The 19,816-nt window shown below is 38.3% G+C and overlaps 1 protein-coding gene across 1 annotated transcript in view; it reads left to right on the top strand.

Moving 5' to 3' along the window:
- The window catches only part of LOC130080131 (cadherin-12), a 149,513-nt gene that overhangs the window by 72,205 nt on the left and 57,492 nt on the right, over positions 1–19,816 (top strand). The window contains exons 3-5 of the mRNA XM_056245423.1: positions 5,904–6,198; positions 10,876–10,995; positions 13,921–14,088. Coding sequence (XP_056101398.1) covers positions 5,904–6,198; positions 10,876–10,995; positions 13,921–14,088 — 583 coding nt within the window. The remainder of the gene's footprint in view (positions 1–5,903; positions 6,199–10,875; positions 10,996–13,920; positions 14,089–19,816) is intronic.

The following is a 19,816-nucleotide window of genomic DNA, read 5'->3' as shown; positions in this document are numbered from 1 at the left end:
TCACAGTTTACAGTGAGTCTGCACCCCAGAGCAACAGAAATGAAAACAAACACAGGCACTCTTCCGTTCTCTTACTTTTATCAACACTACAGACTTGACAAATGTAAAACACACATTGTGATCTCAACACACCAATATAGGCCAATATAGCCAATACAGCCATTCCCAAAGTGCCTGATGATATTTACAGTACCATAATTATTAAGACTTAAAAAAAAAAAAACTTTAGTTTAGGGTCCAATTCTCACTATTAACTAGTTACTTATTAGCATGCATATTACTTCGATATTGGCTGTTTATTAGTACTTATAAAGCACATATTAATGCCTTATGCATGACCATATTCTACATCCCTTAATCCAATACCTAAACTTAACAATCCCTTAATAACTATTAATAAAGCAGTAATTAGGAGTTTATTGAGGCAAAAGTCATAGTTAATAGTGTGACTGAAATCTCTTGTGCTCACCAACGCTGGATTATTTGATCCAAAAATACAGAAAAAAAAATATTGTAAATGTATTCCATTTTAATATATTTAAAAATGTAATTTATTCCTGTGATCAATTTTTCAGCATCAGTACTCCAGTCTTCAGTGTCACATGATCCTTCAGAAATCAATCGAAAATGCTGATTTGCTGTTCAAGAAACATTTGCCATTTCACATTTATAATTATATATTTTTTAAAACATCGTTAATTATTCAGCATCACTATGGCTGCTGAAAATTCACCGTTGCTATCCCAGGAATAAATGCCAGGAATTGAAAATATAATAAATGTAAAAAAACAAGTTCTTTCAAATTTTAATAATACAATATTACTGTTTTTTTTTTACAGCACACACGCACACATAACACATACTATGATTAAAAAAAAACAAAAAAAACACATATGATGTAAGATTTTGGTCACACATAATGGACATATAACCACACACACAATCATATATTTTTCCTTTTGCACAGATGTCTGCTTTTTCACATCCATAAACACACACACACACACACACACGCACGGGTTTGGAGTAAAGGATTCTAGTGCTCGTCTCCTCAGACTCCTTGTAGTCGTAACACGCTGGGGAATGTATTTATTTAAGTGAATTGGCTGAGTGTTTAGGCCCCGGTCTGACTGTATTAGCATGCTGTGAGTGTGCAGGAACGCTGGTCCTCAAGGGGTTTCAGTATCCCGGTGTGTTCGAAATATCCAGTCATCGAGCTGACACTTCCTTTGCAAACCAAACATGCATTTAATTACTGGTCAGACACCATGTAGTGAACCGTATGTTCATGCCCACACTTAAACACAGAAACACACTTAATGTGGGGAGCTGAGCTTATCAACCACACATATTATTACAAATAACACACTAACAGATCAATGAGATCTGGTCAGGGCTTTGAAAACACTATAAATATCATGCAAACACAGCTTATCTTTATCCTCTGCAGAATTACAGCTTTAATAATTACTAGTTTTGTGCTGAAGAAGGAATTTTGACAGTGATTCGTTCGCTTAGGGGATCTGAATGGTAATGGACCCTTTATTTATTCCTCTAGTATATTAAAACCCTATTGAATCCGCAGGCAGTAGAACAGTCCTCTAATTGTCCTTAGTGTGAGAGAAGGCAAGTATTGGACTGTTGCTCTCTCAGCACCTGTTAACTGTGACAGTAACACATGACATCCAGTGCTTATATCTACTGTAGATGTTCAGAAAACAGCATAATGGAGGTCTAAGCCTTTCTGTATGAAATGTCCAAAGATGTGAGACTGCAAGCCACAAATTTGCAGTTCAACTTGCCATTTGATAAAAAAAAAAAAAAAAAAAAAAAAAAAAAAAGCTTCACAAATCAGCATTATCTTTTAAGGTAAATCACAATCAAATGGCTAGGTTTTTTTTTATTTATTTTTTTTATAACATAATATAAGTGCATACTATGCAAGGAGTTGTTTATTTAAAGCTGCAGTCGGCAAGTCTGGCAGATTGAGTGGACTTAGGCAAAATTTTGAATGTTTACAACTCTCATGGCCCTCCCCCACTATCAACGGATACCCTCCCAACCGAGTTCGTGCTCGTCAGTGCGTGTGCACCAGGTTATCTGTGAACGCGCCCGTCTCGTCAGCATCCATCAACACCATGGAGTATTTGGAGGTATGCTGCCCTGGCTAATCTACCGATAGATTGCAATTGCTAACGTCATTTATACTCTAAATGAGCTTACTTGATTTGTTAGTGTTTTGAAAGCGAGATACATCCGCCATCACTCTTCGTTACTGCGCGAACTTCCGGCGTGTGCATGTGATTGTAACGTGCGCGAGGGGTGGCGTGTGCCCGATCTGTGATTGACAGTCAGATCTCACACCCCCCTGCGCTGATTGGACCCGATGATCTGAGTTAGAAGCTCGGGTTTTTTTTCTAAAACCACTTTATTTATGTTGTTCTGTCGGATTATAGTGTCGATTTCACTGAATATGATCAAAAAATAGAAATAAGGTATATTAATACTGTAAAGTGAATATTTACTATATAGCATGGTCAAAAAAAGAAAAAGAAAGTGTTATAAAATGAACTTTTGGTTTTGGATAGTATTTTTTATCAAGTAAATTCAAAAGATGTGTGCATGTGGGTGTGAGAACACATCTAACAGGTAACAGACATCTTATATTCACTGAACCTCTGCTTTCTATTTCTCCCCTGCTGCGTTTTCTGATTTGGCTAGAATTTGCATGTAAATACATATTTCCTTTTTTTTGTGCTTGTCAGTTTATGCTGAACGACTTCAACTCATGACTGTGTAAAATAAGAGCAAGTGTTTCTTCTGAGAGCATATTGAGTATCTGGGAAGACCAGTTAGTCTGAGAAAGAGAGAGAGAGGGAGAGAGAGAGAGAGAGAGAGGGGGGAGAGAGAGAGATGGAGAGGGAAGATGTACTCACTAATTCTGCATTAATATACACAAGGTTTCTTCCAAGACGTCTCGAGGACCCAGTCTGCACATGAATCCTTTTTGTGTAATTGATTACTATTGTTATGCTAATTCTATTTTTAATTAGAATCACCTAACTTTCCCACTTCAAGTTATTACTGGAGTGATTGTTGAATTTTAGCTCTTTTGAAAATCTCCCTTTTCTTTTTTCTTCCTCTATTCTCTTTCTTTTCATTCACTTCTGAACGTGCTGACATGCGACAATGAAGCGTTCTGATAATTAAGCTCTCTTTCTGATTTACGGGGCGCTCTAGATATTATGCAGATTGGGAAAAACAAAAGCTTTTTAAAGTTTCAACAACTTCTGCACAATCTTTGATTGATGCTCCCTCAGACGAGAGACTTGCATATGATTAATGACACTGTACAGCATTGATATGATATAATTGTTGAACAATTGTACTGCTTTGACTGCATTCAAATGCAGTTTACTTTAGATACGACCAGGGTTGAGCACTGTTCAGAGCTGAATTGAAAATACCTTAATTCAAATTTATGAGATTACAAATAATAATTAAAAACAGAATTAAATTCATATAACAACAGTACAAATATATATTATGTGTCTAAATAAATAAATAAATGTATATAAAATTATTATAATAAATTATATAAATTGTATAATTTTATAATCATTTTAAATTATATAAAAATTAAATTTTAAATTGTATTTGCAATTATAAAAAAAATCAATTCGTGTCATTCTAAATGGCATTCAAATTCAAAATCCGCTGTGTTATGTGTAAAATTTTAAAAAGTTTTGCCCATTCATACAATTTTAATTCAGCCAAAACATTGTTGTCACAAGTATGACCTGTGTTTCTTAGTTTTCCCCGTCTCTGTGTTTTGGTTTAGTCCTGTGTCTCAGTTTTCCCGCTCCTCGTTTGTGTTCAGTTCCTCCACCTGTGTCTAGTTAATTTGCCCCAGCTGTGTCTTGTTGCCATGACCCATTCCCTGTGTATGTAAACCCAGTGTTCTCCCTCACTCCTGGTCGGTTATTGTATATGTTACGTTCTTATGGTATGTGTGCATCTCCTGAGTGCCTTGTTCATTAAATTCCTGTTCATAGTTATTTCCTCGTCTCCTTGTGCTTCCTATCTACACACCCATCCGTGACAATTGTGGACAGGACTGGATCTGAAAAATATTATCATAAAATCAGAATGTTTCCTCCATCATTCAACTTTAGAGACACATGTTCACCAAGACTGGCACAGCAACCCAGACAATATAGATTGAGGGTGGGAAATCAAAAAAAAATAGGATTTAAGCAAAGCGAAAAACTGACAGAGAGACTACTGTGCAGATAGAATTAGGTCAGGTTCATCTACCTGCAGGCTAACCGAGCAAATCACATCCTCAGAGTTCAAATCAAAGGAAGTCTTTTTAAGCATGCTGAAATGTGAAGTCAATGACGAAACAGCAAAGTTTTCTGTCAGGAATAATTACATTATAAACTTCCAGACCCGTATGCAAAGTTTATATATAACACACAGGCTATCCTTGTATGTGTAATCTCTCTTTTTTTTTTCACTTAATCTTCAGTTGCAGATAGTAAATAGCATGCTTCAGTCAACTGTCTGTGCTTTCTTCCACTAACTGAATAACCAACGCTATCTCACGACCAATTCATACGAATTCGTACGATTGATTAAAAGGTGGCTAATTCGTACGACCTCACTCGTACGATTTTTCTAAACCCACGTGATGGGTATAGGGCGGGGTCAGGGGTAGGTCATTCGTACGAATTCATACGAATTTGGTAACTCGTAAAATATGTACGAATTAGCAAAAATCGTACGAATTTGTGCGATTGAGGTCGTATGAATTCATACGAATTAGCCACCTCGAAAAATTCGTACGAATTGCCGTGAGATCAGGTTGGAATAACAAACTATATTGGAAATGCGGCAATGCGCCTTCCCTTAACTTCTTAATTAACCATACTATGCAACCTAATCAATATACCGGTAGTCAAATACACCACTAAGGTCATTAAAACACTCTGTGTATTCCAGAGAGCCATATTGTATATGAAGAGTTTGGTTCCAAAACGCGATAAACGCCATTTCTAAAAAAAATTAGTTACTGCAAAAATCAGTATTGTATCTGGTTGGTATTGAAAAGTCAATGTTTAATTTTAAGTAAAATGCGATATCCGCCGTGTTATTCTGTCATGTTTTCTCCCTTTCTTTCCAAACCGCGACAAACGCCAGTCTCCCTTCTCTGCAGAATGCGATATATCCGCTCTCAACCAATCACAACGCACCATTCCACGCAATGTAAACAGTAACGGCAGCGCCTTAAATACACCCGGCTTCCTAGTTTTTCTTATCTATTTTGTACTTTTCGATCAACAAACAAACAAAAAAATGAATAATTTTGACGGCATTGATGAACCTGTGGTTGTTTCTGCGGTGGGTAAGAAACGTAAGGCATCGAAATCGAATCATTTACGTGAGGAGATTAAGAGGATGAGGCACTCGGGAGGAGGAAAAATGTTTTCAATCTTCTTTACATTTCTTAATAAAAATATTATACTAATAAACTTACGTTGTTGTGTATTTTCAACAGTTTCAATATGAAAAAAAAAACTTTTATATTGATTCAATGGATTAATTGCATTTTGATTTAAAAAAAATGGATTTATTGCATTTTGGGGAAAAAAATAATCCGTTTTTATAATAAATCTTTGAAAATCAAAACCTGGATTTTTTTTTTTGTTTGTTATTACGACCTACAAATGCTATGTAAGTTTGAAACAGAAAATAGTGGTTTTCATCTTTCCACTTTCTTGGTAAAGAAAACACATTTTTACTCAAATTAATCTAAATGGATTTATTGCGTTTTGGAACCAAACTCTTCATATCTTTACCACTGTTTGACACATTTTTGCCGCTCTTTCTGTCTCCCTTAGTTACACACTGACTTGGATAAAGGGGATAGCGGAGTGAAATACACTCTCTCAGGCGATGGGGCTGGAACCATCTTCACCATCGACCAGACCACCGGGGACATACACGCTTTACGCAGTCTGGATCGGGAGGAGAAGCCTTACTACACGCTACGAGCGCAAGCGGTGGACATCGACACCAACCGTCCACTGGAACCAGAGTCAGAGTTTGTCATCAAGGTGCAGGACATCAACGACAATGAGCCAAAGTTCCTGGAAGGCCCCTACACGGCTAGTGTACCTGAGATGTCACCTGTGGGTAAGACGCCCACTAAAATGGTTGGAATAGAGTCAGTACAGTCCTTATTTTTCCTTCATTTATGTTCAAACTACAAGGTTCAGTTCACTAACATTAGTCAATGGACTAACAATGAGCAATATTTTTGCAGCATTTATTATTCTAGGATAATGTTACTTTATAAAGAATAATATTATTACATTTTATACCTATTAAATGAATTAATAAATGAATATGATTTATGTTTATAAATGTTAATATAATTAATGTTTGTTCACGCTACATTCATGTGAACTAATGATTGTGAAAATGGTAATGGTTCCCATATATTTTTTTTTACAAAATTGTCATATTTAAGCTATTCTGCACAGAGGAACAATGCAAACCAAATTTGGAGCACAAATAAAATAAAACAATCTTTGTCAGATTGCACTTGTTTGTTCACACGTTGAACATTCGTGTTTCCTTAATTTATTTAAGATCTGAGGTGAATTATAATTTTACATTTGCAGTAAAGGTCACGCAAAATGATATTTAAACTCACATTAAATTATTTTTACATTAAATATAGCACATAATCAGTACCTGAGATTATCATTGTCATAATTTGTATGTTGTTGTTCCGGTCGCAGAAATAGAAAGCGTTTCTAAAATAGAATCGTATTGTATTGACATATGTATTGCTGTCGCAGCTGGTTAGGACAAAACTCTCATATATTGTATCGCGTGTCGCGTCAACAAATGATGAAGCAAAACTAAACAACTAAATTAAAATGAAATGAAAAGTGATTTTTTTATGCAATTTTAATGAATGGAAGCCAAATAAATTAAGCCTAAAGGTTATATGATAGTCACAGTGTTACAAAATTGGCATATTGAAGCTTTTTCTTCAGGACAGTGGAACAATCCAAACAAATGTTGGAGCAGAAATGAATGAATGAACGAACGAACGAGCGTAATGTAATGTAATGTGATTTAATGTAATGTAACATATGTAATCCAAACAATGAAGCCTAAAGGCTACACGGATGATTGCCACAGTATCACAGCGAGGGATGCTAGAGGTCATATATTACTCTTGTTATGAGTTTGCCAAATATTCATTGGTGTGGCAGAGGGGATCTAATTCAGACATTACTGTGTGCCGTCAGATAATGAGAAGTGCATGGGCTCCAAATCCCCACCAAACTGGATTACACAGCCCTAGTAGGATTTCTCATCTCACAGAGACCTTGATTGTATTACTGATTATTTCACCAAGGCATCTGCTCTGGGTGATGATGGCAGCAGGACCTTATTTTGTTACTGTCGCTGCTTCTCTAAAAAGGCTTGTCTCTTATACCGGCCAGAAGTTGTATTGATTTCCACACAGCCTAATCCAATCGCCGTAACTACTAGCAGATCAATGTAGCGCTATCCTCTTGCATTCATGGAACACATTGCAGAGCTTGTTAAAGTCATAATGGCCTCCATTATTTGGACAAATATTCTTAATCATGATGTCAAATATGATTGCAGACGATGCATCAATCCCTGAGGCCACGCTGGGGAGCTATGTAATATGACGCTACGTTCCCTGCAAACATGATGGTCGATGAAATGCTGGTTCCTTTGTGTTATATAACATTTAACTGGGTACTTCACTGATTTATAGTCTACAGAAGAGACGAAAGCTTGTTTGTTAACCAGTTTAGATGGAAGCATCAAGGGCCCACCATTGTTGTTTGCACTCACTGCATGCCATTGAAACATTTAATCTCAAAACTATTTGTAATTAGACTTCAGCGATATTTGATCACAGATTTATTGCAGAAATGATACAAAGTACAAACACGCAACATAAAAATCGTTAATGACATTTATAATATGATAACGCAGCACATGTCTGCATTCACCTGGTATATATTTACTGAACAGCATCCACTATAACTTTTAGTTTAAAAACATGTGCACAAATAAAGTAATATTGATGGATTCTCGCTTGTTTAGAATTATCATGTCTAATTTATACTAAATGTCAAACAGTTTAGTAATGCTTTATTTCGATATTCCACTTTAGAGATTCTAATAATTTTAGGTTACTTTGACTGTCAACAAGGAGTCATTATAATATTATTAGACTATCTGCTTAATATCTGCCAACACTTTATTTTGATGCTCCTCCAACTGACATTCTACTGACATGTCAACTTATTATAAACCTTAATCTAACAGTCTAATACCATAATGAGAGTTGACAAGAGTGTGTAAAGTTACTTATAGTTATAGAATGTCTAAAGTGGACTGTGGAAATAAAGTGTTACCAATTTGGGACAAAAATACAGAACAAAACCAAAACAAATCTAAAGGAAATAGGCAAACCAGAGCCTGACAACAGCCAACAATTTCACAGCTATTTTGACAGGTAAAACATGAAGCCGATAAATTCAAAGTTGCAGCATTCCATGTGTTTCAATCAGTCGTATACAATGTGTTTATGACAAATGCTAAGCAGGTGTAGCCTTTAGTGTCATTATAGACTACCTCAAATCATTACAAGTACTAATATTTTATGCCTCTAACAATTCACAATTCAGCTCCAACGACTTCCAAACAAAGAGTCTGAAAATCGTATTTTCATTTCACTTTATTCCAGATGAATTCCATTCAGAGTTTCCATTCAGAATTCCATTTGTATAGTACTTTTAATGAATGGTAATTTTGACAAAGTTGCTTTACAAACTTCAGGAATTGCCTGCAATAGTACAGCGCAGTAAACAGAAGCAGTAATTCTCTGGGACTCGTAATCATTTGTAGTCATAGGACCCGAGAGAGATCAGTCTTAAAACCGGCCCTGAACGAAAGCAGCACTGACTATTTTAGGAAAAGCTAGATTTAGTGGAACAGTTCATAAATCTGTAACAAGTCCTATAAAAACATCATGAGATTATCTTAAAATATTACAATTATGCTTTTGTCTTGATACCCTATATTTTTGTATAATTTACACATGAAGAAATCATGTGATAGCATGTCATTCTTGATGACCGTAAGGATAAAACAACTGGAAATACAGAGTGCATAGAAAGTTTAATTGCATCTTATGAAAGCTGATACTGTAAAACTGAAAATCACAGGAGATAAATCACTTGTTACAACATATAGGACATAATACCCCCCATATTTAAATCGCCTTTCATCTGTTAAGCACAAAGCAAACAGTTTTGTTTCGAATTTGTTTTGAGCTTGTGAGTTTAAAGAGATTTTAATCATGGAAAAGCCGAATATATATCCAGATAAACAAAAGAAATAAGGAAAGCTTTGCATGGCAAGAGGTAAAACACCAAGAGTAAAAGTCTGACATACAATTTGGTGTCGAGCTTAATAAACTACATGCCCTATCCAACACCAAAGCCCTTTTCATGTTGCTTCCCCTGAGGATGACAGATCAGGGTAATACACTTTGAGATTGCCTTTTCCTTGATCTGAATGGCAACAGAATGAAATGAAACCCTCCCGTTCCCAGCTGAATCAAAGCTACTCATGATCTCAGATAGCGAAATGTGAATAGACCGGTTTATAAGTGCACCATAGTCCAACATTGAAGCTATAGGCCTATTTTGCAGACGTCTGTGTGATTTATATTCTGGCTGCTGCCATCACAAAAGCATAACTGAGTCTCGCTGTTACGCACAAACAAGAGAGGAGGATTCCTGCAATTCTGCCTTGTCAATTTGTCCGTATTCCTTGACTTTAGATGTATTTCATCAGGTTACAGGATTTTGCTCTGACAGAATGTGACTCTAATTTGGAGGTAACTTAAAGAAGGAGAACTGTGTAGGTTTTTAATGCTTTTCACCTCTTTATGTGGAGGCCAGGACAATCTGAAAGCATGTCGATGTGTGCTGAGACGACAAAAAAAAAAAAAAAAAAAAAAATCAAAGGTAATTGCATCAGCTGGTTGAAAAGGACTTCCATTGGGAAATGGCCTTGATTTAAAATCTGTACAATTACTTCTTGGTTTCGTTTGTTTCTTTCTTTTCTCTCTCTTCCAAGGCCTTCGAGTTTCATTCCTCATCTCAGACAGTACAGTGTGATCATTCATTCTACGTTGTGGTTTGAGTGTTTTCATAAAAGATGATATAAAATCACAATTGACACTATACTTCTCATGAAATATCCCTGTAGATATATACACTAACTACTGTATATATTTCCTATATATATATATAAGCAATATGTCACAAGCAGGAGTATGATATATATATAATCAGGAAACTATTCTAGAAGAACACACAATTGCTGCTAAATTGCAAGATGGTCATTGTGCAGAATTCTGCTGCATTTCAGTAAAACACAGTGATTCAGTAAAACACGGCGATTCAGCGGACCGTGACCATCAGTTCATTCTACAATACGGATGGTTTGTCATTTATTGGGCAATTTAAAAGTGCTGCCCTTTGTAATGTAAAAACTGCTATTGCAGACATATCGAAATACAGTGGAAAATCAGTACACAGGAATCTACTTGGTTTTATGTCAGCCCATCAGAACAAACGCATATAATGGCGTTCCTATATAGGCCTGTTTTCGAGTCACGGTCAAACCCTATCCAATCCACCAAGGGCCGATCCATGCAGTTATAACCTCGGACAAAGCACATCTTTCCAATCTATTCATGCAGTTTAACACAAATTAATATCCTCTGTCTGTTTGCAGGTACGTACGTGATGAAGGTGACGGCAACAGATGCAGACGACCCTACATACGGCAACAGTGCCCGGGTGGTGTACAGCATACTGCATGGCCAGCCGTACTTCTCCGTCGACCCCAAAACTGGTAAAGCACTCCTGAATATTTGAGAGAAAACATACAGAAAAATGTTTGCTACATTAAAAATTAAATGATTATTATTAAAAAAAAACAGTTCCGCTGCTTTGTTTGAGTAATAACAACAGGCTAGGCTCATTAATTTCACAGTTCACAGGTTTCAACATAATTACATTCATTGACCCTATTAGACAAATAAGCTCGGCGGTTTGATTTGATAATGTGGCCAGCCAAGAAAATGGATTTGTAACTCAAAATAAACTGCAATTAATTTTGAATAGCGGAACAGAAAGGGACATACTGTCAGCTAAACAGGCCTGAAAAGATATATGGTTATACAATCAGGTGCTACTTTTTAGACCCCAATACCCTCCAAGTAAAAAATAAAGTCAGCTTGGTAAGAGCAAATGGATTTTTCTGTTGTTTATATGGCTGGAAGAACTGTAGCATCATCAAATGATGCAGCAAATAAACTGCCTTTTATTTTAAGCCAGTGAATATTTTGTTATGCAATATTCAAGAGCGTTTACTATACGAATGTGAATCTACTAATGGGCGTCCTCTGCATTCAGTGAGCTGTAATATCCAATATGTAAAAGCACAAAGCCCAAACATGCAAGGAATACTTGATGCACAGAGCGTGTGCGAGAATTTCACACTTGTATGTATGTCAGTATGTTTACGGCCCTGTTGAACAAGTATGAAGCATAGCAAACAGGAATACATGAATAAAAATATAATATCCTGATATCAGCAAACCCGCTGGGCTCAAAGGGTGAACAAATCAAATGACTAGTAAAGGAAGAAAAATCTGGTTTTGTCCCATGCAGGCCATAATAAAACCGACAGTAAACAAAAGCTGTGAGACGAGGGCGGTGGTAAAAGTCAGGGGGTAAAATGCATAATGGAATCAACAGAGTCGAGAGAGAAAACCGACTCAGGAAACACACACCTAAGGAATGGTTCAACCAAAAATGAAAGTTTGCTACCATTTAATCACCCCCATGTAGTTCCAATCCTGTGTTATTTTATTTCGAAATACAAAAGGAAGATCTCAGGCAGAATTTCTGCAAGAAAAATCCATGATGATGCAGTAAATGATTTTAAGGGTGAACTACTCCTTTAATTACTGACACAAACTTCAAAAATAGATCTGTCCATGCAAAACTAAAGTAAAAAAACAGAGCCTCAAGTAACAGGTCTATAGAATCCCATGTGGCACACCTTTTACATTTCATTTGAAACTGGTTTTGTATGAAGGTCTGTGCCCTTTTTAACTGCTCACCGCCATATCTAATTCATCCTATGAAGTGCTTTCCCTCGCTTGATCTGGGAAAGCTTCTTGTGACGTTGGTAAAAATGCATTAGTTGTGCTTTATGGAAGAAAAGCGAGGAAAGGTGTTGCTACATTGGCTTTGTCGGCTTGTTAAGACTGTTAAGCATCAGAAGCTTTAGGGCTGACCTCAATCTTTTAGCCAGAGAAAAACACTTGAAGGTAAAGGTGTATATCGCTGGTTTCTGGAAGGTTTTAACAGTTTGATGCCAACGGAGAACACTTTTAATTTCTATGGTATTTTAGAAACCATTTATGTGCTAAAACTTAAAAGAACCCAAGAGAGCTTTTCCCTTTTTTTAACAGCTGATTGCTAAAAGCAATAATGTGTTCTGAAGGGGGTATAATATAATATATAAAAATATATATTTCAAAGAGCTACATACTCATATATTTTTTTCCAGTGTTTGATGTACTATGTAGACATACTCCAATGCTTCCTCCGAAAGCATTTATGGACACTAAACTGCAAAAATGGTTATTTCAGAAATCATCATCGCAGTGGTCAAAACCATAAATACATTACTGTAACATATGGATGCACAAGTTTACACAAACACCTATTCAATGTTCAGCAACTTGCAATATGAATGACAATATGAACTAATATGAATTTTCCATGCAAAGAAGCCAATCAAAACAAAAGTCATACAGAAGTCTTAAAGCTATATAAAAACAATGTTTAACTTTTATTATGTAAAATAATAAGCTTCAGATTAATGCTTTTAAATCCTCCCAAAATTGGCCACAATTTCTTTCATATTAAGTGCCTCGCCATAAACTTTTTCACTTCAAAATGATTATTTTTGTCTTTATTAACATTATATCACTTCACGTTGAACCCTGAATATTCCTTTAGTTCTAAAAGTCAGCAAAAATGTTGAGAATGGTCAAGTACAGCAAAATCAGCCATTAATACAGTAGGAGTTATTTGTTATAATGTTTAGTTACGGCATCAGAGGCTAACAGGGTCGAGCTAATTAGCAAAACCTCAACCCATTGTTTGGATTCCATTCCACTGAGTAGACACCCTGTTCCATGGATTAAAACATGTTGGTACATTTTACAACCATGATAATAGTGTCAAAAATGTAGGAAACATCAGCCAGGACATACAGTATCTACCAGGATGTGTACCTAAGCAGGACTAATTTATAATCCCCAAACACTAAATTGAACCCTAAAACAACACAAATGTAATGTGGGTAAGTCATCCTGGGAGGTTAATCGATTGTCAGAACACCAATAATAGCATAGAAATGGCACACTGCACCTTTAAGTTCAATTTGCTTCGGTTTCCTTTTCCACAATGCTACAGACTTCTATCCATTTGCTTTTTTTTACCGCTCTCAATCTCAATTGTGTCTGTTATTTTAGATTACCACTCACATCCCTTTCTCAGCAGGCTTCATTCTCAGGTCTAAACCCTATTCTTCTCCTCACCTTACCCTCTTTTCTGTAATCCGATTCTCTCCACACACTGATACCTGCCTGTATTCACAGCCTCTTCATCTACACTCTCTTTCTACCTCACTATCCCTTTATCGTCCTTTTCTCTGGTCTCTTCTTTCCATTAACACAGTCTTTCGATCTGTGCGCAGGTGTGATCAGGACAGCTCTACCCAACATGGACCGGGAGGTGAAGGAGCTGTATCAGGTTCTCATCCAGGCCAAAGACATGGGTGGGCAGTTAGGGGGTCTGGCAGGGACCACCACCATCAACATCACCCTAAGTGACGTCAACGACAACCCACCTAGGTTCTCCAAAAGTAAGACAACGGATAACTGATAAACTAGCAACTCATGTAAACTCAAATCAGTCAAACGTTTGGAAACACCTGCTCATTCTTTTATTTTCAACATTTTAGATCAGGGGTGTCCAATCCTGCTCCTGTTAGGTCACTGTCCTGCAAAGTTTAGAACACACCTTTACCAGCTGATCAAGGTCTCACTAGGCATATAAAAAAACTTCTGAGCAGGTGTGTCGAGGCAAGTTGGAGCTAAATGCTGCAGGACAGTGGCCCTTCAGGACAGACTTTGGACACCCCTGTTTTAGATTATTAATAAAACCTTGCCTTTTAATGGTCTTAACCATTTAAATCACAAATTACTGGTCAGTAAATTAGCAAGAAATGCACAAATACTGTAGATAAAGTGACTTAGCACGGAATAGCCTTCAACTTGCAGACAGCTTCTTTACAGGAGGAAGAGTCAGTGTTGTCCCACTCATTGTTAATGTCTTCAAACAGTTCATGAGTATTTGACAGATGTCTCCCAGTTCGTTTGAGCTTAATGTGAGACCAAATATTCACTATAGGGTTCAAATCTGGACACTGACCAGGCCAAAACATGAGCCTGATGGATTTGTTCTCAAGCCACTTCTTGGTTGTCTTTGCAATTTAGGCAGGGGAATTATCTTTACCAATAATTCCTGTTTAGATAAGAACAGCAATATTCTGCTGAACTTCAAAGCATTAAATTACTTTCTTAGTGAAGAATCTCACCAAAAGAAGCAGCTAAAAAGGCTCCCCACACAATGACACTCTTCCTCCACGCTTCACTGTGGTAGAGATGCATTTATTATTATATTTCTCAGCAGAGTTCCAAAGACACCGCTCAGGAGCATCACCGTGCAACTCCTGTTTCATTGTGATTCATCACTTCCCATTCTGCCAAAATCTTTGCTGTTTTTCTGAGATTTCCTGACCAATAATGTGTGGTAAAGACATTTTAAAGTCCCCCTGTAGTCAATCATTTTATCCCTTAAAACTCACTAAAATGACACATTTAAAAAAATGTCCCTGAAAAAAAAAAAAATGTCATGCCCTAAAATAGCTGTAATGTAACTCTACACCCTTGCCTCATTTAGTAGGCCTATACTCTGTTCTATGAATATGCAAGTTAGCCCCGCCTCCACTCACTCACACCAGGGGCACGTTCAAGTTCAAAACGGTGCACAACGTTTTGCTACGGTTTCCGGGTTGAACATCATGTTTCCTGGAAACGGCGTGCACCAGTGTGCAACAGGGTTTGAGATACGTTGTCTCTTGTTTGGTGGGTGTGTCAGAACTGCTGTCCAATCAGCAGCAACATGTATATAAAGCACACGGTATTAAAGTGAACTCGCACAATGGGTTCAAGGAAAGTTATTTACAAATGTGTTCGATGCAGCTCGGTATACGCAACAACTGAGGATATTAGAAGACATGTTTGTCGTAAGTTTTATTGTAAAAATATAGGATATCAACATAATGATATAGTTGTTTATATTTTTAGCTTCATTGCAAGTGTATGACATTTGGTATAGAAATAAACAACAGTGTTTCCCCTAGGATTTTTTTCAGGGGGGGGGGGGACTGCTAGTGTTGCGGAGCGGGCGTGTTACGGATACGTGGTGTAAATTTTTTAGCAATCAAAAAGCATGTCTAATTAATTGAAATAGTGTATTATGAATCATTAAACGTATACAACATTTAAAAAAAAAATATGAAAAAAAATGTCACACTAATTCTTTGTTGTGTTTTTTCTGGTAATAAAATGAAGACATAAACACAAATTTTATCATTTATCATCAATTTTAATCATATGAAATTAAATAAACTTTTTGTCAAATAACGTGCTGCACAATGAGCTTTACTGTTAAAATTAAAACATGGATTATTCCTTAAATTCAGTTTTGATGATAATTTATTTGGATTAGTGTTAGTATTATTACATTGGGACATATCTAAATTCTACTGTACAACGGTAATATATTTCTGTCAAGTTAAACCGAACTTTTATTTTGACGGGTTGCCGTGAAGACCTTTTGAGTTTGTGTGTTTATGTCATAATGATAGTTTTTCTCAAATGAAGCGGTTAAATGATCACGAAGTGACTTTCGGAGTGGATCTAGAGCCTGGAGAGGAAGTTTATGCATTTGTGTCTTCATATAGGCAAAAAAACAGCGCAAGCGTCACACGTGCTTCAGTGTGTGTGTGTGTGTGTGTGGTAAATGAAACTGCGCGTCGGCTGCACCATTCATTCACACAGAACAAGCAGGATTCGTATTTAAATTGTCTTTGTGGTTTAATATCCACACACACTTGTCTACATCGCGATTTGATTTCAAGTGTATACTAAACTGCTTTTTATTTATTCCTCAAAAGATTGACAAATTCCATGAAATTCTGCGTTATACAGTAAATTTCTTTTTTATGACTGGATTTCGTCAGCAATTTAGGGGGGGCGGGGGTCGTTTTGGGGGGGCGGGCCGCCCCCCCAAAACAATGGTAGGGGAAACACTGAACAATGGTAATTAAGTGCTTTTCCTAAAAATGAGAAAGAAAATACAGGGTATTAAAACAGTATGAACTACAAATAAAGTCAGTATGTGAGGCCAAATAGATGTGATTTAGTCTGAATTAGGTAAGATGTGTGCTTCCATTTCAGTTTCAGCAATCCCTTCACTCGATTGGGATGTTCTCTTGTATTCTGGGCGGCAAGTGCAGTAACTGTAACATCGGGCACATTTTGTAGTATTGAACACATATTTATACCATATTCCAATACTTCATCAGGCTCCGAAAACTCTTCACAAAGAATGGCCTTCTCAGCTGTCATAGTTGCAACCCTTGCGTCATCAGAACAGTGTGTTCAACGCATCACCGTTTCTGTTTAAAAAACGTTGTGCAATGTTTTGTCGGGGCTGAACGCAGCCCTGCTCAGAGATCCACTTGTTGACGATCACACGATGACATTATTGGTTATAAGGTAGTTTGTGATGTCAGAAACACCAGCGATTTCAATCTGAGTTTTTGAGACTGTCTTTGGTTCACTGCAGGTTTAAGGAGAAAATACTCAGCAACAGTTCTGACTTATTGATTCCACATAGACATATAAACAACATTGAAAACTTGATTTTCACCACAGGGGGGCTTTAAAGAGTATTATTCCCCTTATTCTGCAAACCCTACCCCTACTAATACTCTAATGAGAGTTAGTTGATAAGTAGGTGCAACGTTACTTATAGTCAACAGAATGTCTACCATCAAAATAAAGTGTAACCAGAAATTCTATTGGTTCAACAGTCATTTGTTTAACAGTCACTATATAATTCCCGTACTTCCATTATTGTATTATTATTTTTCAGTTCCCTTTCGAGGGAACTCATGATGCGTCAACGACGCTTTGGGAACGCCCCCAGCGTGAATGCGTCTGAGCATCAATATCAACTAGTCCAATGGAAAGAATGAGCGTCACAGGCGGGTGACGTCATGACCAGGAAGGGATTAAAGCACATCCGGTGCAAACCGGCATTAGCTTCTGTGTCTCAGCAAGCGATCTGTGTTACTCTGTCTCTGTCTATTTATTGTTGTCTGTTCAATATTATTGGGAAGAGTTATGGCGAAACAACTTTACAAACTCTGTGCTTCTCCCTGCCCGCGTTATTTAACGGGTTTTGTGTAGTTTGTTTGGGAGTGGAGCATGCGGTGTCAGCCTTCGAGGAACAGGCTGATTGCCAGCATTGCGAGATGCTTCCGCTCCGCATGCTCCGCTCTCGCCTGGCGCTTTTCGAGGAAAGTGGCCAGGCTCGAGATCCTCAGGGTGCAGGACTCGCGTCTGCCGAGGCAGCGCGGAGAATGCATTCCTGTGGATCGCGAATAGGATCTCTTTACGGGGTTGGAGACAGGTCCGCGGATCTTATCTCCTCCCTTTCCACGAGGGATCCAATGCTCTCTCGCCGGTCTCGGAAGCCCGCCCTGCGGTCTCTTCCGCCCGGGGAGAGAAATCAATGCTTCAGTGCTCTACCTCCGAGGAGGTAGATGTGCTGGGCATTGAAAGTGACACAATCATGGGGGAAGTGGATTTGCCATCTCTTTCCCCAGCGTATGAGAAATATATATACCCTAAATATATATATATATATATGATAGTTTATATATTATATATAAAATAAAGTGAATATATAAAGAATATATATAAAAAACTAATAAGCTGGTGGAGGTGTTTACAAAGGCTGTAGATAAATTAAATATTTAATGGCCAGCAGAAATAAGGGGGCACTCGTCCTAAAAATAAAATAAATTGAACGAGTTTCCTTCCCTCTATTTCTCCACCTCCATCACGGGGCCTTTCATTTTTCCCGATCTGCACAGTGAGCTGTCTAGATCATGGAAAAAGCCATACTCATCTTGTCTTTTAGCCCCCACATTCATGTATATTCAGACATTTTTGGGTTAAGAGAGTATGGCTATGGGGCAATACCCCGGGTAGAACAGACGCTTGCGAGCTTTCTGTCTCCCGGTTCAGTATCGTCCCTGAAGGCGTCGGCTTCTCTCACTAAACCATTAAAGAAAACTATTTTTTAATCTAGTGGGAAAAGCATATATGGCAGTGGGTCTAGCATGAGCCTGCTTGCACACTATAGCAGTGCTACAAGCATATCAGGCTGAACTGCTGCGGTGTTTGGACAGAAGTGAGGGAGTTTGGCCCGATGGGGTTTGAGAACTCCGTCGGGCCACAGATTTATCTCTCAGGGATGGCAGCCCTTGTGGTCACTGAGAGACACCTCTGGCTCAATTTGATGGGAATCATGGAGAAAGATACAAGATAATCTCTCCCTCGCTATGTCCAACCCCCTGGGGCTGCTGGGCGTGAGCAGCTCCAGCCATCTAGTTTCTCATACACAACACACCAGCCAAAGCCTTCAAAGCAGAAGCCGGATCCGAGGACCGTTCTTCACGCTGAGAAGGCTGCGGCTCAAAAGAAAAGGTCTGGCGCCACCGGCGTCAGACCGGTGAGAGCAGCCCCAACCGGGGTGGAATGGTGTACACCTCATTATACGGTGCCCTTTCCATCTCTGTGCCCTCAGGGGACCGTTCTGCCAACCCCGCCACCCTTGGTGCTTCGGGGCGCAGCGGTCTCCAGCGAGCTTCTGGCGCAGCGTCAACTCGACATTGCGTCGGACTCGCGCCCTCTGAGGGGGGTTCGAAAACAGTCAGTTCGGGTGGTTCCTGCCAGTATGCTTCAGGTCCCCGAACTGGCTGTCTTTATTACACCAGAGGCCAGCCTCGAGGGGCTGGTTCCCTTGGTAGATTTTCTGGCAGCGCGGAAGCTACTGCCAAATATGTCTCTATGGGTCCTGCAGTTAGTAGTAAGAATAGTCCTCCAGGCTACAACGGAGTGTTGCTCACGTTAGTGCATTCCGAGCAGGCTCTGGTAATGAAGCAAGAGGTAAAGGCCCTGTTAGCAAAGAAAGCTATAGAGCAGGTGTACTCACCCGACATTGCGTCGGGTCTTTACAGTCGTTATCTCATTGTTCAAAAAGAGGATGGAGAGCTGCGTCACATACTAGATCTTCGTCTGTTGGAGTGTTTGGTGCTGGAACTCAAGTCCAAGATGCTGACACTCAAACAGATTGTGACTCAAATCAGATCCGAGGACTGGTTTGTCACGATAGATCTAAAAGACGTATACTTCCATGTCTCCATCATCCCTCAGCACAGGAGGTTCTTG

This window comes from Rhinichthys klamathensis, unplaced genomic scaffold (genome assembly GCF_029890125.1).
Source record: "Rhinichthys klamathensis goyatoka isolate OS25496 unplaced genomic scaffold, OSU_Roscu_1.1 h1tg000030l_1, whole genome shotgun sequence".
Taxonomy (NCBI): domain Eukaryota; kingdom Metazoa; phylum Chordata; class Actinopteri; order Cypriniformes; family Leuciscidae; genus Rhinichthys; species Rhinichthys klamathensis.
The sequence above is the reverse complement of the archived record's forward strand: the minus strand, read 5'-3'. Positions and strand labels throughout refer to the sequence as shown.